Below are 26,028 nucleotides of genomic sequence, written 5' to 3'. Positions count from 1 at the left end.
AGGGTGTGTATGTGTAACTGCTTGGGTGTGGGTGGGTGAATGAATGGGGACCTTCCTGGAGTCTGTCTGTGTGAGAATGGGTGCCTGTGTGTTTGTATGAAAATGAATTGGTAACTGCCTGGGGTTCTATGTGTGTGTGTGTGTGTATGTGTGTAAGAATGAATGTGTGTATGGGTGAGGGGAGCGGTGCGAGAATGAATGGGGACTTGCCTGGGTGTGTGTGTGTGTATGTGTGTGTGTATGTATATATATATATATATATATATATAAACTAGTGAGAGAATTCGGGGGGAGTAAGAGCTTGTGGGTGAGGAGAGAGAGAGGGTATAAGGTCTTAGAGCTATTTCGGCCCAGATCGCTGATCTCTCATCCACCATCGCCAGCTTTGAGCCGCAGCTCCAGGATCTGGAGCAGCGTGTCTCAGACCAACAAGATGGCTGCAAGGAGCAGGAGGAGATGCTGACATTTTTAAAGAAACAGCTTGCGAAACAGGAAGTCCGCATTGAGAACTTTGAAAACAGGTCTAGGAGGTCTAATCTCCGCTTCATTGGCCTCCCGGAGTCTATAGCGGATCGGGACCTGGCGCCCTTCTTGGAAAAATGGTTAACGCAAGAACTCCAACTCCCAACAGCTCTGGGCCCACTGCGGATAGAACACACCCATCGTCTGGGTCCCCAGCGGGAAGATAAAGTAGGCAATGCATGGTCATTGCAAAGATTTTGAATTTCTCCCATAAAAATGAATACGTGTTCTACATTCAGGCAAGTCTCTCTCACATGATGATAAAATGTTGGTATTTCAAGACTTCTCTTCTGATCTCTCAGCAAAACGTAAGACCTTTGTTCCCATCTGTTCTAAATTATACTCCCTGGGCCTAAAATCCACGCTGTTGTACCCTGCCCGTCTGCGGGTAACTACAGAGCGGGGCACACAGTGACTGGATACAGTGGAAACTGCACAACAATTTTTGCAGCAGCAGGAAGCTCAGCGCTCAAGTAAATCATAGTGGTAAAGCTGTTCCATGACACACCAACCAGACACAACGGCGTCTGTCAATTTTCATCTGTAGTCCATAGGTAATTACGCAGCTGGGACTAAAAGGGGTGTTCCCTATTCTCTATACCCTGGCTTTATGGGGGATTTGCCCCCATCTAGCACTTCGGATGTTGGTCTGACCATGGTTTCTGGCACCAGATACCTGTTTTCATGGTAGACCTTTTTTCATACTGCTTTGCTGACAGGGAATATTGGGACTTTTTCCTCAAACATATAACTTTCCACAGTTGGTCCTGCAATGTCTACCTATAATGGATTCCTGTGCTGGTGATTATTTCACACCCTGTGTTGATAGCGAATATTGTGGCACTTCTCTGACTGATCATAGTTGCCGATGGTTGCTCCCTGACCGTGCCAATAATCCCATTGTTGGGAGTGGAGATACAGCTTCCATCCTTGATCGGTGCGAGACCCCTGGACTGAGAACACATTTTTTTAATTGGATACATGCCACATATATTTACCCACGTCCTGTTGACGAGTTATTATTATTATTATTATCTATGTAATATTTAATTCTTATTATTTATGCATATATGTTATATGTTATATGCCATATGTTATACGTTATATGTTAAAAAAAAAAAACAAAAAAAACGCTGTTCAATGTAACGCCTTTGTTGCGAAAGTTTTGTGTTATGTAAACCGACCTGATTTGATAATTGTATTGAGAATGTTGGTATATAAAAATCCGAAATAAATAAATAAATAAATAAATATATGGACCTGTAGAACTTTACCCCTGCGGCTTTGGTTGGTGTACTGGGAGGCACCCTACCTTATATGACTCCTGGATTATTAACTTGGTTGATTTACGAAGCGCAGTCCAATTGTCACTACCTACAGTGACCACACATTGTTTGGAGAGGAAGATGGAGGGAGAGGGGTGGGAGGAGGGGGAACGGTTGGCATATGTGTTCTCCATTATTGTTATTGAATTCTTTGAGGTGGAGGTGGAGGGATTAGGGAGGGAGTGGGAGGGAGGGGTTGTTGGGGGGAAGGGTGGGTATTGTTCTCCGAGATGTATTCTGAAACCCAAATGTTATCGTGGACTGTTTGAATTTGCTGTTCTGCTCATATCTCTTCTTCTTTCAAGAGAGTGGACACTTTTGGCAGATGGGTGCCCTAGCTGGGGGGGCTCTCATCAGGGTTACGAGGGGAAATCTTTTCATTTTCTTTCTACATAGATCACTACTCGAATAAATGATTAATGCTGGGTTGAAACTGTATTCCTGGAACGTATGTGGTATAAATTCCCCCATCAAAAGATCTAAAATATTGTCTACATTGCAGAGGAAATCTGTGAATGTTGCGTTTCTACAGGAAACACATTTAACTGATAGTGAGCACTCGAAATTATGTAAAAGTTGGGTGGGAGAGGTTCATTGTGCCTCTGCAACACTAAATCTGCGGGAGTGGCCATACTTATTGGAAAACATGCGCCTATCACAGTTAAGCAAACAATTAGGGATCCAGAGGGGAGACACCTCATTCTCATCACAGATATTTATCAACAGCCATACATCCTTTGCAATATATACACTCCTACTAACCCTGGATTGAAATTCCTTCGTGGAGTATACCGCCTACTGGCCTCTTATACGGATCAGGACATCATTATCGGTGGTGACTTTAATACGATCCGCGATACCCATCTAGATAGAGACCAACCCCGGAGGGGGTGACCACCGTCCGACAATGGAATTCTGTTCTTGGAACGCTCGGTACAATTAGTGGACGCGTGGCGTACTCTCCATCCTATGGAAAGAGAATATACTCGTATGTCAAGAGCCCACCAGACTCAGACGTGTTTAGACTATTTCTTAGTTAGTAGTCATCATTTCTCAGCCATACGAGACGCACACATAGCTGACCTTATTATCTCGGATCATGCGCCTGTGGGGATCACTTTATCAGGCATTCATACCCGCATCAGTGGGGCTTCTTGGCAGTTCCCGCATTATATGTCCAAAGATAGTCAGTTTACCGATTACCTGCAAGATCGTTGGGTGGACTATGCTAGCCTTAACAAAGAACATGCGACAGATCCAGAATTGTTCTGGTACACAGCTAAGGCAGTACTCAGGGGAGATGTTATTTCTTACATGGCCAGATGGCGAAAAGTGAGAGACAAACAAATTTTAACTTTAAGTTCTCAGCTTCGACAGGCAAGAGCTGCATTGTCAAGTAGTAATTCTAAACATAACAGGGATAATTTTCGAACCATACCAGGTGCTCTTAATACTCTGCTCCATCAGCGGGCTATCAAAAGTTTAATTTATTATCAGCATAAGTTGTTCCAATACGGCAATAAGCCTGGTAAACTTATGGCTAATCTCATTAAATCTCATCGGGGCTCAAGGTTCATTCCGGCCATAAGGAGACGAACGGGTCAAGTCACCTCGGACACAGCTGACATTTTAAAATTTTTTCAGTTTTTATACTGACCTCTACACAGCCGGGCAATGGAATTCGGAATGTTGTACAAAATTCCTATCTACACTCAATTTGCCCCGGCTGACAAGGGAACAAGTCTTGGGGCTCAACAGGCCGATTACCGAAGGCACACCATACAAATGGCCAATTCCTATAAAGCCCCAGGCTCAGACGGGTACTCGGCTGAATTTTACCAAGCCCTCCTGGACTCTGTTACCCCTTCACAGACTAAGGCCTTTAACTCACTTGTTCTGAAAGGCTCTTATCTGCCACATACCAACCTAGCGCCCATTACTCTTATCCCTAAACCTGGGAAAGATCCCCTGGAGGCCGTGTCCTACAGACCTATATCTCTTCTAAACCAGGACCAAAAGATATTAGCTAAAATACTAGTAGATTGTCTGGCCCCCTTACTTCCCACTTTGATACAACCCGGACAAGTGGGATTCGTCTGCCGCAGATATGCTCTCACTAACATCCGGAAAATATTGGTGGCAATGACTTTGTGTCAACAGACCGATACGCCCTATCTGGCCATCAGCTTTGATGCAGAAAAGGCATTTGATAGGGTGGATTGGGTGTATCTGTCTTGTATACTTGACTACATGGGATTCAGTGATTACTTTCATGCCATTAAATTATTTTACACGGATCCCTTAACTAAGATAGTGGCCAATGGGATGACATCGGAAGAATTTAAGGTGGAGAGAGGTACTAGACAGGGCTGTCCCCTTTCCCCTTTATTGTTTCTGTTACAATTGGAACCTCTTCGGCTAGCCATTCAAAGTCACCGGGCTGTAAAGGGAATGAGGTTTCAAACCAAAACTTTTAAATATGCCGCATTCGAGGATGACATTTTGGTATTCCTCACCGAACCCGCCGCATCTCTACCCCTGCTCCTTAAGCTTTTTGAGGATTTTGGCATCTTTTCAGGGCTAAGACTAAATACGGACAAGTCAGAAGCTTTAGCATTCCCTACCACGCTTCGGCAGAGATGGGGAGGTCCATTCCCTTTACTATGGGCTGTTGATAGTATCAAATATTTGGGTGTCACTCTCCCGTCTCATATTTCCCAGTTATATCGGTTTAATAGAAACATAGAAATGACGGCAGAAGAAGACCAAATGGCCCATCCAGTCTGCCCAGCAAGCTATTGACTCTTTCCTTTTTTTTTTCCTCATACTTGTTACGCTTGGCTTTTAGTACCTTTTAGTTGTATTTCCCTTCCACCCCACCATTAATGTAGAGAGCAGTGCTGGAACTGCATCCAAGTGAATATCTAGCTTAATTAGGGGTAGTTACCACCGCAATAAGCAGGCTACACCCATGCCTTTGTCCACCCAGACTATGCAATTCAGACCTTGTTGGTTGTTGTCCATATACAGATCCTCTTTTCCACATTCCCCCTGCTGTTGAATCAGAGAGCTATGCGTTGAAAGAGAAGTATTAGACTTTCTCCCTTGCCGTTGAAGCAGAGAGCTATGCTGGATATGCATTGAAAGTAAAGTATCGGCTTATTTGGTTTTGGGGAAGTAACCGCCGTAACAAGCAAGCTACACCTCGCTTTTTTGTGAATGCAAATCCTTTTTTTTTTTCCTTCCACATTTCCTCTTGCTGTTGAAGCCTAGAGCAATGTTGGAGTCTCATTAACCGTGTGTATGTACATTGAACAAGGGTATTATCTCCAGGTACTAGCCCTCATTCTCGCGAGCCACATTAACAATCAACAAATATTGAACAAGCCTAATAATTGGCAATACCTATAGCCTATGTCCTCACCGGTAATTTTACATACTCTTACCCACTCCTCTGTTTTTTGGGGTTTTTTTTGGAGACGGCAGCCCTCCATCCTTCCACTCCGTGAAGGTGGTATATCATAATGTTCACGGTCTTCTCTCACATAGGCAAGAAAAATTGAAACTCTGGACGCCATTGCCCTTGTCGCCTGGGAGGATAAATTTGTTTAAAATGACTATTTTACCAAAGTGGCTTTATCTTTTCCAAAACATACCAATCATTTTGAAGCGTAAAGATCTTTCTATCTTTGAAAGGTCCATGAGACGGGTTTTGTGGAGAGGGAAAAAGGCACGCATCCCACTTCATTATCTCAAATCTGCCTGGGGAAAAGGGGGCCTGGCGGTTCTGGATCTTGGGATATATAAAGTGGCCAGTAATCTCCGCATAGTGCGCAGCTGGGTTCTAGGGAGCTCTTCCTGGGTAAATTTGGAGGCAGAGCGAACTCTTGTAGCCCCGTTTGACTTCCACTTCATATTGCAAGTTGATCCTCTGAGGCTACCGATATCTGAGGTCATTGATTTGTTGGTGGCCCCCATAAGACAAGCCTGGCTGTTCCTTACTCGCTATCTAGATATTTCATGGCTTTGTGCCTACTTGATCCCCATCAAGGGGAATCCAGAGTTCTCACCTGGCTCCCAGTCAATAGGATTTAAACAATGGGCTTTGAGGGGGGTGACACAATTGGGTCATGTATTGGACACCCAGGGCAAATTACTACCATGGCCGGAACTACAAGATATTTACGGTCTATCCACAGGTCAAATATTCTCCTATTTACAACTGCAACATTGTTACCTCCTTGCCGGCTGAGAGTATGCAAGCTGCGATCTTTCATAAGTTGGAAAAGATCTTGTCTTTGGGTCAAAATCAACCCCCCTCCCTCTCCAGCCACTATAAACACCTGAGTGTGAATAGTGGACAAGATCTGTGGCTGTTGTTACAAGATCGCTGGGAGAAAGATCGCCCCTTCCAATTGACCAGTAACATGATTAAAGCAGGATTTCACTCTATCACTGCTATGACTTCCAATCAATATTACCGAGAAATGCAATATAAATTTCTATGGAGAGCTTATATCTCCACCCAGACACCCTGCCGCTCTCAGCTAACATGTTCGTCACTATGGGGCGGATTTTCAGAGCCCTGCTCGCCTAAATCCGCCCAAATCCGGGCGGATTTAGGCGAGCAGGGCCCTGCGCGCCGGTGAGCCTATTTTACATAGGCCTACCGGCGCGCGCAGAGCCCCGGGACTTGCGTAAGTCCCGGGGTTTGGCGAGGGGGCGTGTCGGGGGCGGGCCCGAACCGCGCGGCGTTTTCGGGGCGTGTCCGGAGCGTTCCGGGGGCGGGCCCGGGGGCGTGGCCGCGCCCTCCGGACCCGCCCCCAGGTCGCGTCCCGGCGCGCAGGAGGCCTGCTGGCACGCGGGGATTTACGCCTCCCTCTGGGAGGCGTAAATCCCCCGACAAAGGTAAGGGGGGGCTTAGACAGGGCCGGGGTGGGTGGGTTAGGTAGGGGAAGGGAGGGGAAGGTGAGGGGAGGGCAAAAGGAAGTTCCCTCCGAGGCCGCTCCGATTTCGGAGCGGCCTCGGAGGGAACGGGGGTAGGCTGCGCGGCTCGGCGCGCGCCGGCTATACAGAATACATAGCCTTGCGCGCGCCGATCCAGGATTTTAGCGGATACGCACGGCTCCGCGCGTATCTACTAAAATCCCGCGTACTTTTGTTGGCGCCTGGAGCGCCAACAAAAGTACGCCAACGCGCCTTGTTTGAAAATCTACCCCTATGTGGGAAGTGTAATCTTCAAGTGGGATCGTTGATACATTTGTTTTGGGACTGTAAATGCATTAGGAAATTTTGGACACGGGTGTTACAGTATTTAAATGGTTTGTTGGATATCTGTTTCCTTCTCCCCACGTGCTCTGTTATTTGATCATCTCCTGTTAACGACAATATGGACTGTGTCTACACGCATACTTTTTCAAAAGGCGTGCTATGTGGGAAAGAAACATCTTACTGCAGTGGAAAGAGACGACTCATCCATCCTTCTGGCAATGGCGAAACCAATTTCATCGCTTGATGCATATGGAATCTCTCTCTTTACAATTCTCCCCAACACGCAAGCGGAAATTTCTAAAGATTTGGGAGCCTTACTTGCAATCCTTGCTACACAGAGCCCGCAGTTTGGTTCTCAACAATGTTTGACCTAGTCCACAATCCGGTTGGATGAGCTAACTGCCCTGCAGATTTCGGATCCTTGAACTTTGTTTCTGTAATACTTGTAGTCTCGGAGGGGTTACCGGGGGGGGGGGGGGGGGGGAGGGAGTGGATAAGAGGGAATAATAGTAGTTCCTACTTCGTTAGTTTTCCTAGTGAGGATTGCAGAGTCCCTTTCCTCACTGTGGAGGTTGTATTTGTTTATTTGAAAACAATAAAAAGTTTTTACACTAAAAATGCCCTACTAGCATTCCAAACATGGATACATGGGAAATTTCTGGTGATTCATACCGATAATCAGGTAGCGATGTTTTACATAAACAAGCAAGGCGGATCCGGTTCCTAGATTCTTTGCAAGGAAGTGGTTCAAATCTGGGAGTGGGAGGAATGCAACCACATCTTCCTTCAAGCATCCTATCTGCCAGGCCTCACGAATACCAAAGCGGACAGACTCAGCAGAGTTTTCCATCCACACAAGTGGTCGCTCAGTCCAACCGAGACAAACAAAATCTTCGAGTTCTGGGGAACTCCAGACATACCTCTTTGCAATGGAAGAGAATCGAAAGGTGAAAAAATTCTGCTCCCTCCTTCGCAGCAAGTACAAGACTTCACAGGATGCGTTCCTGATCCCCTGGAACAAGGGCTTTTCCTCCAATTCCGCTAATCTCACGCACAATCCAAAAATGTATAGCGGATGCGGCGGACTTAATCCTCATAGCACTCGCGTGGCCCAGACAGCCATGATATGCATATCTTCTCCATCTGTCCGTTCATGCTCCAATTCTTCTGCCAAAGGACCCAACCCTCCTTTCCCAGAACAGAGGAGCCTTGATCCACTCGATGCAAGCCTCCCTACATTTAACAGCATGGAGATTGAACGGCAAGTACTGAGCTCTTTACATCTCCCGTCCGACATTATGGATGTTCTCATTGTAGCACGGAAACCTTCCATCAGACGTAACTATGCCTTCAAATGGAAACGGTACGCTGTATGGTGTGCACTCCACAATCTTGACACTTTTTCTTGTTCACCAGAGTCAATACTAACTTATCTACATAATTTATCCCTTTTCGGGTTGGCAACTGCATCTATTAGAGTTCACCTTAGAGCCATTGCAGCTTATCATCATTTGCAGCAGGACTGTTCCATCTCATCTCATCCTTTGATTTCTAAATTTATGAAGGGTTTACTACGTTTAGACCCGCCTTTTAAGAAACCAGTAGTGCCATGGGATATCAATTTAGTCCTGGAAGCGTTGATGAGTCCACCCTTCGAACCCATGTCACCTTCTTCCCTCAAGTTTCTAACATGGAAAGTACTTTTCCTAGTAGCTATCCCTTCTGCGAGGAGGGTAAGTGAACTCCAGGCGCTAGTAATCACTTTCCCATATCTTCAGTTTCATCACGATAAAGTAGCTTTACGAACTCTTCCTTCCTTCCTACCGAAGGTGGTTTCTGCTTTTCATTTGAATGAAACAATCACCTTACCAATTTTTTGCCCAAAACCACACACTGATGAGCAGCAAAAATTCCTGCACACCCTAGACCAGAGCTTTCCAAAGTGTGTGTCGGGACACATTAGTGTGTCGCCTGTAGTGTGGAGGTGTGTCGCCCGGTCCACAGGGCCGGCGGAAGCAGGGAACTATAGCAGGAAGATCAGCGGGCAGTGGTGGAGCTTACATCACCACGGCCCGAAGAAAAGGGTCACGTTCACTCCTCCTCCTTCCTGCCCGTGCAGCCCTGGAAGAAAAACGTTGCCGGAGCTGCGTGGGCAGGAAGGAGGAGGAGCATCTGCTGCGTACAGAAGAAGAGCAGCATTAATGGGCCGTTGCGGATCCCACGTCGCGACGGCCCGAGAAGAGGAGGAAATCCGATAGCAGGGCCGCTGCGGATCCCACGTCGCGGCAGCCTGAGAAGAGGAGGAAACCCGATAGCAGGGCCGCTGCAGATCCCATGTCACGGCCAGGGAAGATCAGGGCCTCTGAAGAGCCCATCCTTCGGCAACCCGTGCAGAGGGACAGCATGTGCCAGTGAGAGCCTGTGCTTGAGCAAGAGAGCATGTAGGAGTGAGAGAGCCTGTGTGTGTGAGAGTGAGACAGCATGTGCACGAGAGAGACAGTATGTATGTATGTATGAGAGAGAGGCATGTGAGAGTGAGAGCTGTGGATGTGTGAGATTGCATGTGAGTGAGAGCCTGTGTGTGTGAGAATGTGTGAGATAGCGTGTGAGAATGAGAACCTGATTGTGTGTTTGAGGGAAGACAGATGGAGAGAAAAGAAATAGAAAAAAAGACCCTGTGAAAGGAAAGGTGGAAAAAAAAGCCTGTGACCAACCGATTAGAAAACTAAGATCAGACAGCAAAGGTAAAAAAAAAAATTACTTTTTAGTGAGTGGCACATGTAATCTTTGGGAATGTGCAAGAGTAGCACTTTCTCTATGCCGATCTCACAATGTACGAGATCAGCATGGAGGAAATGGAGGCCTGCAAATATTTATTATGAGATAGGTTGTGTTGTGAAACATTTTATTTATGTATATATTTAAGGAAACATACATAAATTGTTGAAATACATTTTGTTCGTTTAATCTTTAACTTCTGGTTTGCTGGTAGATTGAATTACTGTGTCACGAAATTATGTTTGTCTAAAAAGTGTGTCACCAACATGAAAAGTTTGGAAAGCTCTGCCCTAGACTGTAAACGAGCTTTAGCTTATTACAAAAGCACTACTGAAACCATCAGACATATGCATCACAATTGTTTGTTTCCTTCAACCCGAACAATCCAGGCCCAACCAGTTTCGAAACTCTCTCTAACTGGCTGACAGCTTGTATCCAATACTGCTATACTACCAAAACCACGCCACTTGTGGCTCCTGTTAAAGCCCAATCAAATAAGAGCAACGGCAACTTCCATTGCGCATATCCGGGGAGGGCCAATTCAGGACATCTGCAGAGCAGCGACCTGGTCTTCCATTCATACCTTTACTTCTCACTATTGTCTCGACCAGCAGTCGACAGCAGATTCCTCACTCTGTTCTGCAATTCTACAGAATTTTTCTAGCTCACGATAGCTGTCCACGTTCTACCGATTGCAAAAAAAACCCCCAAAACCCATTTTGAATAAATTGTTCTTAATAAACAGTTTTTCTCTTTAATATTACTGTTTTTTCTAATGTTTTTCATGTCTGCAACCTATACGCTTGGGAGTCCCACTATGCATGGCTAAATGCCCTGCTTATCGACGGAAAAAAGCAAGTTTGCTTACCGTAAACGGTGTTTTCTGTAGATAGGGAATTTAGCCATGCATTCCCTCCCACCTCCCTGGACAGCCTCACTTCTTACAACACCTACTTCGACATTAGCTTGGAAAACCAACTGAGGCAGGCTCGAGCGCAGGAAGTGGTGCTCATGCGCACTTCAAAGCTCTTCGTGCTTAGAGAGAAAGCACCGCCTCCATGTTGTCACAGACGACGCCACCCACTATGCATGGCTAAATTCCCTGCTATCTACGGAAAACACTGTTTACGGTAAGCAAACTTGCTTTTATATTTTATTCTATATTTGGTGTCGATCCATCTGCGTTCTACATGTGTGATCGAAGTAACATGTATTTTCTGCGTAGGGATCTAGCAGCCTGGCTTATTCCTAATAGGAGGTGTATTGGTGTTTTAGAATCTGGTGTCATATTTGTAGTGTTGTCTTTTCAAAGGTAGGGTTGTTACTGCTTGAGTTCTGGCATTTTGTGCTCTTTTAGTATGGGAAGTTTATTTTAAAAATATCTAGGCCGCTTATAGCAAACATATTGTACTAAGATTACAGGGTAAACATAAAATCCATCCTAATAGGTTTACCATATTGTCATTGTTCAGTTTACTCATGGCTTTCTGAAGTCCAAGCCCACATCAAATGTATTTTACAATAGGCCTAATAACAAATGTCTTTTTTGCAGAGTTTTCTGGTTGGCACTAATGCAGTGATGTAAAAATAATATACATGTTGCTGTGGTATTTTTCCCTTGGAAGACTATGAATATCTGTTTTCATATATATGTATATAAAAGATGTATATGTATATATATATGCATATAAATATGTATATATAAATATGTATATAAAAGAAAAAAAAATGTACAATCTGTTATAAATACACCGTTTTTAATTGTGGTGGTGAGGGCTAGTGTGTAAAGTTTGCCTGATATCCTTGCACCGACCTGGAGGGAGTGTGCCACACCCTGAGCCCCCACTATTCACCATTTCCCACTTCTCCGGGGGGGGGGGGGGGGCAAATGCTGCGGAAATGTGGGAGGCAGGTTGTAGTCTTCCTGGGAGTGTAGCAGGGTTGCCAGCTTCCAAGAAATATCAGTGATGCACTGTCTGCCATCTCTTTGGGAATTCTGACCCTTCCTTTCTCCCCTTCTGTAGCATTTCCAGTCACCGGAAGGGCCAGACTCCAGGGGGACTCTCTGCCCACCCATGACCCCCTCAATGATTTGACCTGTGCTGTGCTTTTGGGGCGGGGGGCACCATCTCATCCCTCACCTCGGGCAGCAGATTGCCTTGAGCCGCCCCTGCATCCATGGCATGCATAAGCTCCTAAATATGTACCTATTACTCACTTTTACATGAGTTTTTTAAAACATTGTAATTTTGAAAAGTCTAGTAAATCTGTCTTGCCAGACTCTGGTATCCCCAAAATGGAACAGAATTCTGTGTTGATGACATTTTATTTTTATGCTTTAGTGCTAGAAATCTCAGCATCCATTGTGTTAGTTTATTCCATGATGATAGTTCACAAGTTGAGCTTTTATTCATTCAAGTTTAATTTCTGGAACTCTGTAGAAAAGAGCAGCAGATAGCCAAGCAATGTGGAGGTGTAGTGCAGAGAATGTCAGTAAAACCTGTAGATGATTTAGTACAGTCTAATATCGAAGCTGGCTTTTAAAAAATATTAAGAGAAAAGCTTTATGCAACAATGAATAAATAAGATTCGGTAAAAAAAATGAGGTAGAACCTGAAGGCACCGATGGTAATAGGCAGCACCATGTTTTAATCTTTTTCAGAGCGCAACTGTAACCCGAGTTTACTGAATATCATCTCTCAGAGTATTGCACCTACGTTCTCTCCAGCCAATCAAACTGTCGTACCTGCTGCTCCTGTCCCACCAAAATCCTTGAAGTGGTGGGATACACAGAGCATTATTGGACTGCTCATTTTTGTGTTTTGTCTTTTGTATTCTAGGTAAGGAAAGAAGAGTAACTGAATGTGCAAGTGAGGTTCAAAACAGACCAGAATGAAATGTTTACCTATCTTTGTATGAATAAAATTGTAGCAGTCTATCAGGGACTGAAAGATGCATAAGAAAAATACAGAAGTTGCCGGAGCAGCGGTGGAACTGGCTGACTTGACGTACACCTACAGATTTAATGCTTACCACAGTGCCTCAGGCAAAAGACTAGAAATATTTGAATAAAAAAAGAATTGTTTCAAAAATATTTTTAAAGCTTTTGGTGCTTGAAAATACTTTCTCAGTTCTGGTGTGTAAAGCCTAAGTTAAAGTAGTATTACTCTCTGAACGTTCCATTTTTCACTTGTTTTTTCTTTCTTGCCATTGTCAGCATCCGATCTTCCAACAACAGCCAGGTGAACAAGCTAACTATATCTAGCAATGAATGTGTGGTACTAGATGATTCTGTTGGAAACAGCGGGAGTGGAGATGAGGAGGCAGTAATTCGTCGTGCTGTGGACAATGAAAAAGATGGAGTCCAGTACAGCTATTCCTTCTTTCTTCTTTTGCTGGCTCTTGCATCACTCTACATTATGATGACTCTTACTAACTGGTACAGGTGAGAACACAAAAAGGCCAAATTTTAATAACCCGGCATGCGCAAATACCGGGAGGTACACACGTGGCCAGGCCGTGCATGTGCCAAGCGCATTTTCGCAATGACCTGGCCATGCGAGTATCTGCCGAGCTTTGTGAAAGGGGTGGGGTTTGGGTGGGGACCAACCAGGCCAGCGGCCATTGGGCTCTGTCTCGGGGAAGCATATGCTGGCAGCTGGCCGGCGTGCGGAACTTACTGCTCTCAAAGGAGCAGGTACGTTTTGGGGGGGGGGGAGAAAGAGGTTGGTTAGGGTAGGTTTAGGGGTCGGGGAGGAGAGGGGAAAAGGGAGGAAGGTAAGGTAGGGGGATAGGAAAGTTCCCTTCCAGTTCACTTCTTAATTGGAGCGGATTGGGAGGGAATTGGTGTAGGCCCGATCGCTTCGAGGCAAGTTCTTAACTAAAAATCCCCCCCCCCCCTTTCGCACACGAGTTGCGATCCACCCGCACATGCTCGCACCAATACAAAAATCAGGTGCTCATGTGCATGCAGGAATCATATTTTATAACATGCGCACGTTATAAAATTGCCACGTCCATGTGCGTGTGCTGGGAGCTGCACGCATTCTTTGAAAATCTACCCTAAACTGTATTTATATCGTTGATCTGATGGGAAAACCTGCAAAGGATAAGAAAAGAAACAGATAGTTCCCTGTACGTACCAGGATCAGTCCAGACAGTGGGTTATGTCCCCCGTCCAGCAGATGGAGTCAGAGCAAACTTCGGAGGGTGCTGGCATATAAGCTGGTGCACCCTCCACAGATCCTCAGTATCTCTCTGACTCCAGCAGATGTGAGGAGGGGAACCCTTGTCTCCCCTAGTGAGTGGATTCGGTTCCACACTTGTTCTTCTTCTCTCTTTCCTCAAGGATAGGATCAAGCAGGCCTGGGTTTCAAAAAAAAAAAAAAAAAAAAGTTTTCATATTTCTGGGGGTCTCTTTGTCCGGGCCTTGCAGCCCTGGTGGGCTTGCTAGCAGGACTGTGTTCCTTTCTGCTCTTCCTCTCTCTCCTGTCCTTCGGCGGTAAGTTTTGGCTGTTATTTTGTGTTGCAGCTTCTTCGGTAGGATGGAGCAGGTGGATGCTGGTGGTGCCAGCCTCTCCCCTCTTTCGCGCTGCGCTCGGACCCTCCCCCTCGGCCCTGCGACGTACATTCCCTGGGGCTGCAGGGAGGTCCCATCCCCTTGCCACTCCTGAGGGGAGGGTTAGCGGAGTTGAGCCGGGGCGGCACGAGCCTGCTCCTCCCGCGGCGTGATTTTCCCCGGATCCGGGCCTCTGCGCCGGCGCTCTCCCCCCCCCCCCCCCCCCCCCCCCCCCCAGGCCCGCGCCATGCAGCGCGTTAGGTGCCCTTCCTGTGGCAGCTCGGGGCAGGGCGGATCGCGGGATGGCTCCTGCAGTAAATGTCTCCCTGGGGGGGAGACCAGCCTAGCTCCCCCGGCTTCTTCGCCGCCGCGCTCGGAGCGCCGCTGCCCTGGGGGATAGCCCCGCCCCCTCCTTTGGCGGGAGCGGCGGCCATTTTAGAGCTGGAGAGCGGCATAGACTCTGATGCTGAGGAGACTCAGCATGATTTTTCTCCGCGCCAGACGCCGATTCGGGACCCGGGCGCCACCCCGGGCCCCCCCAGAGACCCCTTCTTCCCCCCCCTCCGCCGCCAGCCGGGTTTTCGGCCGACTTCGTGGTATTGATGCACCAGGCGTATCTCCAGAGCCTACAGCCGACCGGGGGCCATCGGCGGCTCCCACGCCGGCGAAGGTGCCCCGCTTGGGGGGTGCGGTGAGCCCCAATCAGGGTACCGTGGGGGGGGGGGGGCCCAGGGTACCTCTAGTCCTTCCGCCGAGTGGGGCGCCTCCAGCTCCGGACCCAGGGAGTGACCCGGCGTCAACGGCAGACGATGATTCGCTCCTTGCAGCGCACCTGGAGTGTGACGACCCGAGGGTGCTACGGATTTTCTGCAAGGAAGAGCTGTCTGATCTCATTCCACACGTCCTCCAGGAATTGGACCTCGACCCCCCCCGTTGAGCCGCCGGGGCCCACCGGCTCCCTCCGTAGCCTCAGCTAGCACCAAATTCCGTGCCACGGAATTTTCCAATCCATGAGTCGTTTCTCCACCTGCTGGTGCGGGAGTGGGACACACCGGAGGCGTCCCTCCGGGTCGGCAGGGCAATGGACAAGCTCTATCCTCTCCCCGGCGACTTCCTGGACCTGCTTAAGGTACCCAAGGTCGACTCGGCGGTTTCTGCCGTCACTAAGAGAACCACCATCCCGGTAACGGGGGGAACAGCCCTGCGGGACCTACAGGACAGGAAATTAGAAGTCTGCCTTAAAAAGATCTTTGAGGTCTCGGCGCTGGGGGTCCGCGCGGCTATCTGCGGCTCCCTTACCCAGAGAGCCGGTCTTCGGTGGGTTCAGCAGCTCCTCACTTCCCAGCAACTGCCACCGGAGGAGGCGGCGCAAGCGGACCGTCTGGAGGCCGTCATTGCTTACGGGGCCGATGCCCTCCATGATCTGCTGCGGGTCCAGGCGAGGACTATGGTTTCGGCAGTTTCCGCCAGGCGCCTGCTGTGGCTACGGAACTGGGCGGCGGACGCCTCGTCCAAATCTAGCCTGGGGGCCCTACCCTTCAAGGGTAGGTTCCTTTTCGGTGAAGATCTTGACCAGATCATCAAATCCCTGGGGGAAAATTCGGTACACAGACTACCGGAGGATCGTCAGCGACCATATCGTCCGTCCTCTTCTTTCTCCAGGAACTGCCCTCGCTCTCAACGGCGATTTCGGGGCACCCGGTAGCAAGGCCCCAGAAACCCCTCAGCCAGGTCACAATCGTGGCCCCTGTCCTTTCGCGGCCGTAGACCGCCCAGGGACTCATCGGCGCAGGGAGCCTCTGGCAAGTCTCCCCAATGATGCCAGGATGGCCCATTCCCCTCTACCTCTGATTGGAGGACGAATAGCCTGGTTCTACGAGGAGTGGGCCAACATCACTACGGACCAGTGGGTCCTGGATATCCTAAGACACGGTTATGCATTGGACTTGCTGCAGCTCCCCAGAGACAGGTTCATCTTCTCACCCTGCGGGTCCAGTCCCAAGCGCCTGGGGGTACGGAGCACGCTGGACAGACTTCTGGCCCTGGGAGCCATCTCGCCCGTCCCCTTCGGAGAGGTGGGCTCGGGGCATTATTCCATTTATTTCGTGGTGCCCAAAAAGGATGGCTCCTTCTGGCCCATCCTGGACCTCAAGGAAGTCAACAAGGCCCTCCGGATACCCCGGTTCCGCATGGAAACTCTTCGCTCCGTCATAGTGGAGGTGCATCAGGGAGAATTCCTAGCCTCCCTGGACCTGACGGAGGCCTATCTGCACATTCCGATTCTGCCGGCCCATCACAAGTTCCTTCGTTTCAAGATACTGGGCCAACACTTTCAGTTCCAGGCCCTTCCCTTCGGGCTGGTGACCACGCCCAGGACTTTCACCAAGATAATGGTGGTAGTGGCGGCCGTGCTCCGGCGAGAAGGGATGGCGGCCGTGCTCCGGCGAGAAGGGATCCTAGTCCACCCTTACCTGGACGATTGGCTCATCCGGGCGAAGACTTTCTCGCAGGGGCAGCAGGCGGTCGACAGAGTAGTCTATTTCCTCCAGTCCCTCGGCTGGGTGGTCAACTTTGGCAAGAGCAGCTTACTTCCATCTCAACAGCTGGACTTCCTCGGGGCGCGTTTCGACACGGCTCAGGGCAAGGTCTTCCTGCACCCGGACAAGGCTCAAGCACTGAGGGAGCAAATCCTTCACTTTTCATCTCTTCTGGTTCCCACGGCGTGGGATTACCTGTAGATCCTGGGATCAATGGCCTTTGCAATCAACCTAGTACCGTGGGCCTTTGCGCACCTCGGACCTCTACAAATGGCGCTGCTCTCGCGATGGAAGCCGGTCTCTCGGGACTATCAAGCGGTGCTCCCTCTATTGCCGACCGCCAGGCTCAGCCTGCGCTGGTGGCTGAACCCCAGGAACCTGGCTCAAGGTTGCCCTCTGGAGTCGCCGGATTGGGTAGTGGTCACTACCGATGCCAGTCTGACTGGTTTGGGGGGCTGTTTGTCTCCGAAGTTCGGCCCAGGGGCAGTGGACGAAGGAACAGGCGACGTGGCCGATCAACCGCCTGGAGACCAGGGCGGTACGCCTGGCGCTCATGCATTTCCTGCCTCTGCTTTTACACCAGGCGGTTCGGGTCCTCTCGGACAATGCGACCACGGTGGCTTACATCAACCGACAAGGAGGCACCAAAAGCCGTGTGGTGGCCCTCGAAGCGGCACGGCTCATGGCCTGGGCAGAACGTTTCCTCGACCGCCTGGCGGCCTCCCACATTGCAGGGGTAGACAACATTCAAGCCGACTACTTGAGTCGTCAGACGCTGGATTCCGGGGAATGGTCTCTCTCCGACGAGGCGATGTCGATCATCTCACGGCGCTGGGGGACGCCCGCCATGGACCTCATGGCAACGTCCTCCAATGCGAAGGCTCCTCTATTCTTCAGCCGAAGAAGGGATCATGCTGCAGAAGGGGTGGACACCCTGGTTCTCCCCTGGCCGCCCCGGCTCCTCCTATACATCTTCCCTCCGTGGCCACTGGTGGGCAAGGTTCTAAGGAGGATAGAAAATCATCCAGGAGCGGTAATTCTCGTGGCTCCGGAATGGCCGCGGCGCCCATGGTTCGCAGACCTTCTCAACATGGTGGTGGAAGGGCCTCTGCGGTTCTCGCACCTGCCGCGGCTGCTTCATCAGGGTCCGGTATTTTCGGATCAGGCGGAACACTTCTGTCTCGCAGCCTGGCTTTTGAGAGGCAGAGTCTCCTGCGCAAGGGATACGCAGGCTCCGTTGTAGACACCCTCCTTAAGGCGCGTAAGACCTCAACATCAGTCACTTATGTACGGGTCTGGAAGGTGTTTGAATGCTGGTGTTCCGGACACAAGGTTTCCGCGACTACAGCTTCGCTACAACAGATTCTGGCCTTCCTCCAGGAGGAGTTGGAGAAGGGGCTCTCCTACAATTCGCTGCGTGTGCAAGTCTCAGCTTTAGCCTCCCTGGCCCGCACCACGGGAAGAACGGATCCCTTGGCTCACCCGGACATCTCGAGGTTTCTCAAAGGGGTCAAGCACCTGCGGCCGCCGGTGCGTCTTCCTTATCCCTCCTGGAATCTCAATCTGGTTCTCCGGGTGTCTCCCTTCGAGCCGCTGCGGCAGGCTTCCCTCAGGGACATCACCCTAAAAGCGGTGTTTCTGGTAGCCATAGCTTCGGCGAGGCGCATCTCTGAGCTCCAGGCCCTCTCTTGTAGGGAGCCTTTCCTGCGTTTCACGGATTCGGGAGTCTCCATTTGGACGGTGCCATCGTTCCTGCCTAAGGTAGTTTCTTCCTTCCACTTGAACCAGTGGGTGGACTTGCTGGCCTTCCCGTCAGATGCCCCCACGTCGCTCCAGCGCCTAGACGTAAAGCGCATTCTCCTGCACTACCTGGAGGTGACAAACGAATTCCGGGCATCCGATCATCTCTTCGTTCTCTGGTCGGGGAACAAGAAAGGCCTTCAAGCGTCAAAGACTACTATAGCGAGGTGGCTTAAGGAAGCGGTAGTCTCTGCCTACATTGGCGCTGGCAAGGTCCCCCCGGCGGGGATCAAGGCTCATTCCTTGCGCGCCCAGGCTACTTCCCGGGCGGAGTCTCAACATTTATTTATTTATTTATTGTTTTTGTTATACCGAGTTTCATGACTGGCATCACATCAACCCGGTTTACAATTAACAATGTGTGAAAAGCATAAGGTAACGTGATAACAATATTCCCAATAGAACTGTGAACTTTAAATACAGAGAATCAATTGAAGGGTGAGAAAGTTACAATAAAACAATAAAACAGGGAAAATTAACTTGGAGCTGGAAGAGGGGAGAGATTGAACAATGCAATATTTACATTTCAGCCAATTAGCGTAGAACATGTTCCGATTCAGGAAATCTGTCGAGCAGCGACTTGGAAATCACTGCACACCTTCGCGAAGCATTACCGGCTGCAATCACTGGTATGTGAGTCTGGTTGCTTTGGGGACAGGGTGCTCCGAGCAGGGTCTTCAGGGACCCACCCAGTTTAGGGAAGCTTTGGTACATCCCACTGTCTGGACTGATCCTGGTACGTACAGGGAAAAGAAAATTATTCCTTACCTGCTAATTTTCGTTCCTGTAGTACTAAGGATCAGTCCAGATGCCCACCCGGGCTTTGCTCGGTCTTGGTCAGACACCTGCTCGTGTATGTTTCTTCTCCTGTCCCTCGCTCTCCTACGGTCTGTTGCTCCGTTATTCTTATTCTTATTACTTCGACAGTTCTCTTTGCAAGTTGCATTGTTTATCCAGTTATATAGGTTCAATTTTGAAGGTGCTTCATCCATCCTTCTCTGTTTGGCAAGTGTTCTGTCTTGGCTTTGATATTCTCGATACTGAGGATCTGTGGAGGGTGCACCAGCTTATATGCCAGCACCCTCCGAAGTTTGCTCTGACTCCATCTGCTGGACGGGGGACATAACCCACTGTCTGGACTGATCCTTAGTACTACAAGAACGAAAATTAGCAAGTAAGGAATAATTTTCTTATAGCTACTTGAGAAGTTTCCTATAGTGTGAATAACTCTAGATAAATTCACTCTGTAATCTGTCACATGAATGGAATGGGTGAAATTGTGGTAAAGTAAGTCATATTTTGTGTGTACCTCAGTGCTGTTTTAAACAAATTTGGAAACAAGTTTTGGTTTTGCAATGCAGAAATAAATTTTTTTGTTTTGCTCTCTCTCTCTCTCCAGCCCTGATGCAGACTTTAAAACCATGACAAGCACATGGCCAGTAGTGTGGGTGAAGATTGCTTCAAGCTGGGTCTGTCTCCTTCTGTATGGCTTGAGTTTACTGGCACCTCTTGTTCTGCACAATTATCGCGATTTCAGTTAACTTTTTCACAAACAAGAAAAAAATATTATTTTCTGCAGAAAGCCAAATCTTAATAGTGCATCAGTTTTTTTTTTCTTCTGCTAAAATTTCCAAAATACAAGACTAAACACAGTATAATCCTATACAGATAGCAGACCAAAAGCTTAATGAATCAGCTATTTTAATTTTGTCATATTGCTACTACATTTATCTACTGCAGCTGAGCTGTGTTATATAGAGAGAAAAGGTCACATCTATTCTGACAATTTTTTTTAATAGAAATGTTATTGTTAGTAATATATTCCCATTAGAAAGCATTCTACTGAACACATTTTGTTTATAAATAAATGCACTATTTTACTAAAGCATCAAATTTTGTAAAAGGAACGTGTAACCTTTTTAACTACTCGTTTTTCTGCACTATGGGAAATAATTTTCAGTCCATGGAATGGAGTTGTATTAGTTTGTGCATATTTTTTTCCTGCATTAGATTAATACGTTTTGGCATTGCATTTAGAGATGGAATGAAGCTGCAAGTCCATGTCTGTTGCTAAGTGTATTCATTTATTTTTTAATTGAATTCCTCCTCCATATTATATCAAGAATATTATGCATTACCTCCATTACCCTTTCCCTACCACCCATCACTCTCTACTGTACAAAAGAAAAGAAGGGATGTACAAGAGGGAAATATAACTCATCACATCCTGAAAAATCCAAAAATAACATAGTAAACTAAACATAACAAACTCACCCCGCAGCATAGTAATGCATTCCAATAGAGAGAATATCCAGAAACAACCATAAGCAGCAATTACAGTGTGTTACTCAGCCTGTATGCCAAATTGTATAAACCCCTTAAGGATAAGAGGCCTTCTACACCGTATAGGGAGCCCAAATCTTCTCAAATCATGACATTGCTTGCTTACACAGCGCAGTCATTTTACTTAAGAGGTAAATTTTATCAAGGCGGTGAAGCATATTACAAAGAGATGGCACGTCAGGTGCTCTCCATTTCAGAGCAATCTTACCCCGCGCAGCCAGGAATATATGATGTATTAGCAGTTGAACTAAGTTGTCACCCTTTAAGATTGGAATATTTAATAAAGCTGACTGTACACATGGCATTAATTGCAGTCATGTTTGTTTCCACAAAGGTGTAGACCGTCTGCCAAAAGGGAACCAAAAAAAGGGACAGCCCCACCAAATGTGGTAAAAAGACCCCGTTTCACCACACAACCTTCAACGGCTATTGCTAAGTTTGGGGTACATGCAATGCGATGGAATGAAGTGCTATCTAAACAACAATTTATAAGAGTTTTCTAAAATGCCTACTGCGATGGAACTCTTAATTGTATGTAGAAAAATCGGATCTCAATCTTGCTCAGCAAGGAACAAACATCCCTTTCCCATGCCGCCATATGAGAATGCTTACCCTTCAGCTCTTTATTCAATAAAGTATACAATTTAGAGATCACCCCCCCATAAGTTTGTCGACCATGCATCAATAGCCAAGAGCGTCTTTCCCAGAATAGGGTCCCGCCGTACTTCTGGTGATGATAAAAAAGTGGTGTAGTTGAATATACCGCAGAAAAGTAGTACAAGGAAAAATTTTTTTCTAAACTCTTCCCATGGTAACGTGTCGCCTCCTTCCCAAACCTCCTCAGTGAAGGTGAGGCCTCTAGCCAACAAAGTACGAGACTGTCCATTTTCCAACCCTGGCCTAAAATCAAGGTTATGGTAAATAGAGGTACTATAAACATAGTTTCTCTCTCGCCAGTGCTGCCAAAGGCGTATAGTGATGGTAGTGCACGGTGACATGTCACAGACCTGGTACTGTCTACTTAGGCTGCCAGATCATTGCGGACAAGGGCATGTGATCCACTAAGCTCTGTTTGATGACCCTCATTGTTTCTGGTCCCTCTTCCTATGCCAGTCAACCATGGCCCTGAGTTGAGCCGAAACATAATACCAAACCAAGTTTGGTGCCCCCAATCCACCTTGAAGTTTAGGTTGATATAAAGATATCTTTTGACACTCAAGGTAGAAGTCTTTTCCAAATAAATGCAAACAAGCGCTTCTGCCATTATTTTAACAATTTGGGTGAGAGATAAATAGGCAGAGTTTGATAAAAAAAATAAAGCGTGGCAGAATATTCATCTTTGTTTCCAGTCTCCCAAACCATGATAGCACCATACTTTCCCATCGTATTAAATCCTTATATAGGGAGACCACCAGAGGAGAAAAGCTATGGGCGAATAAATCCTCAGTATTCCAATCCAGATAAATCCCTAGATACTTAGGGTACTTAAGAACCCATTTAAAAGGGAAGGCAGTATGCAAAATTGCAAGAGATTGCAAAGGGACAGATTTAAAATTTCAATTTCTCAAAATTGATTTTAAATCCAGAAACCTTGTTGAAACTACAAAGTTCCAGCATTACCTCTTGTAATGATTCCTTGGGCTGAGATAAGGTGAACATAAAATAATCAGCAAACAAAGAAAGCTTGTAGATCCCTTCCCCAATCAGGTCACCCTTAATACCTTTATTACTCCTAATTTTAGTCGCAAAAAACTCCAAAAACAGGGCAAACAATAAAGGAGATAAGGGACACCCTTGATGTGTTCCTCTGTTAACAGAAAAAGATTCATAATAACCCCCATTGACTTTAACACAGGCCTGTAGATGTTCATACAGTTTCCTAATCCACCCAGTTGGCCCAAAGTGCATTTTGGCCAACACCTTAAACAATTACTCTCAGTGCACCATATCGAATGCTTTCTCAGCATCAATAGACAAAAGAACCGTTTAGTATTTGGGCTCTGGAGGAGTACCATGTGTCAATGATTTTATGCACGTTATCTGCAGCCATATGTTGAGGAATAAATCTTGCTTGGTTCGAGTGAATTAAACTGCTAATAAACATGTTCATCCTATTAGTAATGAATTTGGCCAATATTTTAAGGTCAATATTCAGTAGAGACATCAGCCTGTATGAGCCGCAGAGCGAAGGGTCTCTCTCCGGTTTTGCTAAAACAGTTATCCCTGCTAAGTCAGTACCCTCCAACAGAGGGGCCCTTTCCCGTATAACATTAAACATCTTTGACAGAGGACCCACAATGTAAGGGGTAAAAATTTTATAGAATTTGGGAGAAAAACTGTCTATGCCCAGAGATTTATTGACCTTTAGATCTTGAATTACTGTAAAACCTCCATTGATTGAATTTCACTATTCAGCAGAAGCTGTTGCTCTGGTGATAACTTAGGAATATCAACATCCTGCGGATATGCATCAGTCTCTACCATACAACTCACTGTAGAATTGAGAAAACAGTCTCCTAATGTCCACTGAAGACAGTAAGTGGCCCCCTAAGTTTTTAATCTTGGTAATTTTATTCTGGCATTCCCTAGATTTTAATTTGCGGGCTAACAGTCTCCCAGCCGTATTGCCTCATTCCAAATGAGTCTGATAAACTAAGTTAGATTGATGTGCAATGAGGTCTGCGTCCAATACCCACAATTCCCCTCTAAGAATTTGAATTTGCGTATCTGTGAAGGGCAACAGGGTACACTTATGTGAATGTTCAAGCACAGATATTTTGGCTAATAGTGTGGACCTCAACTGGATTTTCTCCCAGGGCAAGCAAGGATGGTAGTCCTCACAGATGGATAGTGACCAAATGAAGATCGGTAAACACCAAGGATATTTTATTAGTACAAACAGTCATAAAAAAGCCTGACTCAGGCCAAGTTTCGCTCTATTCTGAGCTGCTTCAGGAGCTATTGTAAAAACAGATATAACAAATATAAGCCAATTTGAACATCTAAAACCAATTGAAAACAAACAAAAACCATATATAAACACACATACACCATACTGACATAAATAATTAAATATTAGAAAGAAGGAAAACACACTTGGATATTAGACAAAAAAGGTGAGCAAGTGATAAAAGCTATATGGTACAGAAGTGAAAATATAATCTACCTATGATTGTACTGCTATATCAAGGTGGTCACCTTGTTGTAATCATGTACGTTAGAAACCAGCTTGATGTTTATCCTTGAGCTATTTGTATAAAAAATTATTAGCGTCAGCAACCTTAACCTGCCCATTAGTATAACCAGGGGCAGCCTGTATTCGTCTAGGCAGTGCCCAATTTCTTGTAGGTCCTCTTGCAATTTCAACGACATTGACATTAATTCAGCTTTGTTTGGTTTTGCAACCTCAGGAAAGGTATTAAAACTTTCACGGAATTCAGCACCTGAGGGTAAGTCTACCTCAGAGGAAGTCTGGACAGCAGTTGCAGTGCTTTCCCACCAAATCGGGTCCGGCGCACTTGTAGGCCCTGGATCACCAGTATCGCTGCAGAACTAGTCTCCTACTTTCGAAAATGAAAACTGTTTTAAATCTGCCACTTTCTTCTTAGTTGACATCTTCAGGCTTTAAACTCCACTTAGTGCTTAGATATTGCTGATTGAAGGCTGCCAACATTAGGAAGGAGAGCTTCAGGTGGCCATTTAGGTTGGTGACATCCCCCCCCCCCCCCCCCCCGTGTATTCATTTTGTTTGAAGCTTTATGATCAATATCTTTTTGCATTTTGTATTCTCCGTGAGCCACATTCCCTATGCTGCACACAAGTTAAAATTCTTATGTGGGTTTTGTTGCAGATGAAAATGGTTGGTTCTAATGTGTTTTGATGAAAGCATTTTATAATGCCAGGTTTGTGTATTTGAAAAGATGGATTTGAAAGATGTGCACTGTAAACATTTAATAAAATTTTTTGTATCTGTCTTTTTCACTAACTTATCTTCATTGTGGCAAAGCTATATCAAGAAATAGAATGGCATCTGTATACTACTAGAAAAGCCCCTGGATTTCTGTGGCAGTTTTTTCAAGATACTGCAGCAAAAGTTAGCAAATTCTGTGGCAAATGTGCATAATTTTTCATGTAGTCACATGTCAATGCAAAAACAGTCCAATTTTTTTAATTGAAATTTTTCAATTTACAGGCTGATAAAACTCACAAATTTGACACAAAAAAATTCAGTGTAATGAAACAAATTATTGCCAGTATAAGTAATATAAGAACATAAAATATGCCATACTGGGTCAGAATAAAGCTTGTATGCCATAAAAGGATATCGCCTCCTATCCCATAACTTTTTAGTTTTCTTAGAAGCCTCCATTGTGGGACTTTGTTGATCACTTTCTGAAAATCCAAACACACCTTATCTACCGGTTCACCTTTATCCACGTTTATTCACCCCTTCAAAAAAAAAAAAGTAGATTTGTGAGGCAAGACTTCCCTTGGGTAAATCCATGCTGGCTGTGGCCCATTAAACCATGTATATCTACATGCTTTGTGATTTTATTCTTTAACAGTTTCCACAATTTTTCCCAGTACTGAAGTCAGGCTCACCGGTCTATAGTTTCCTGGATCACCCCTGGAGCCCTTTTTAAATATAGGGGTTACATTGGCAGTCTTCAGTGATAGTAAAAATTTGTAACCTAATTGGTTAGAAATTTCATTTTTAGTTCTTTCAGAATCCTGGTGTGCATATCATCTGGTCCAGGTGATTTGCTACTCTTTAGTCTGTCAATCTGGCCTAGCTCAGCAGGCCCTATTGTGATAGAAACAGGGAGTGATACTGTGGTGGCTCTGGAGGCCCTGGCAGCCATGTTGCTGCCAAGGGGCATGGAAGTGGAAGATG

The 26,028-nt window shown here is 46.6% G+C and overlaps 2 protein-coding genes across 3 annotated transcripts in view; one reads left to right on the top strand and one right to left on the bottom strand.

Annotated features, from left to right (window-relative positions):
* Positions 1 to 25,108, top strand: part of SERINC3 (serine incorporator 3) — an 81,551-nt gene extending 56,443 nt beyond the window's left edge. For both annotated transcript variants that reach the window (XM_029611834.1, XM_029611833.1), the window contains exons 8-10: positions 12,559 to 12,736; positions 13,114 to 13,341; positions 20,191 to 25,108. In XM_029611834.1, coding sequence (XP_029467694.1) covers positions 12,559 to 12,736; positions 13,114 to 13,341; positions 20,191 to 20,332 — 548 coding nt within the window. In that variant the 3' untranslated portion in view covers positions 20,333 to 25,108. The remainder of the gene's footprint in view (positions 1 to 12,558; positions 12,737 to 13,113; positions 13,342 to 20,190) is intronic.
* Positions 2,668 to 26,028, bottom strand: part of TTPAL (alpha tocopherol transfer protein like) — a 79,658-nt gene continuing 56,297 nt past the window's right edge. The window contains exon 5 of the mRNA XM_029611841.1: positions 2,668 to 2,814. Coding sequence (XP_029467701.1) covers positions 2,689 to 2,814 — 126 coding nt within the window. The 3' untranslated portion in view covers positions 2,668 to 2,688. The remainder of the gene's footprint in view (positions 2,815 to 26,028) is intronic.

The sequence above is a fragment of the Rhinatrema bivittatum genome, chromosome 8, assembly GCF_901001135.1.
Source record: "Rhinatrema bivittatum chromosome 8, aRhiBiv1.1, whole genome shotgun sequence".
NCBI lineage: Eukaryota > Metazoa > Chordata > Amphibia > Gymnophiona > Rhinatrematidae > Rhinatrema > Rhinatrema bivittatum.
The sequence above is the reverse complement of the archived record's forward strand: the minus strand, read 5'-3'. Positions and strand labels throughout refer to the sequence as shown.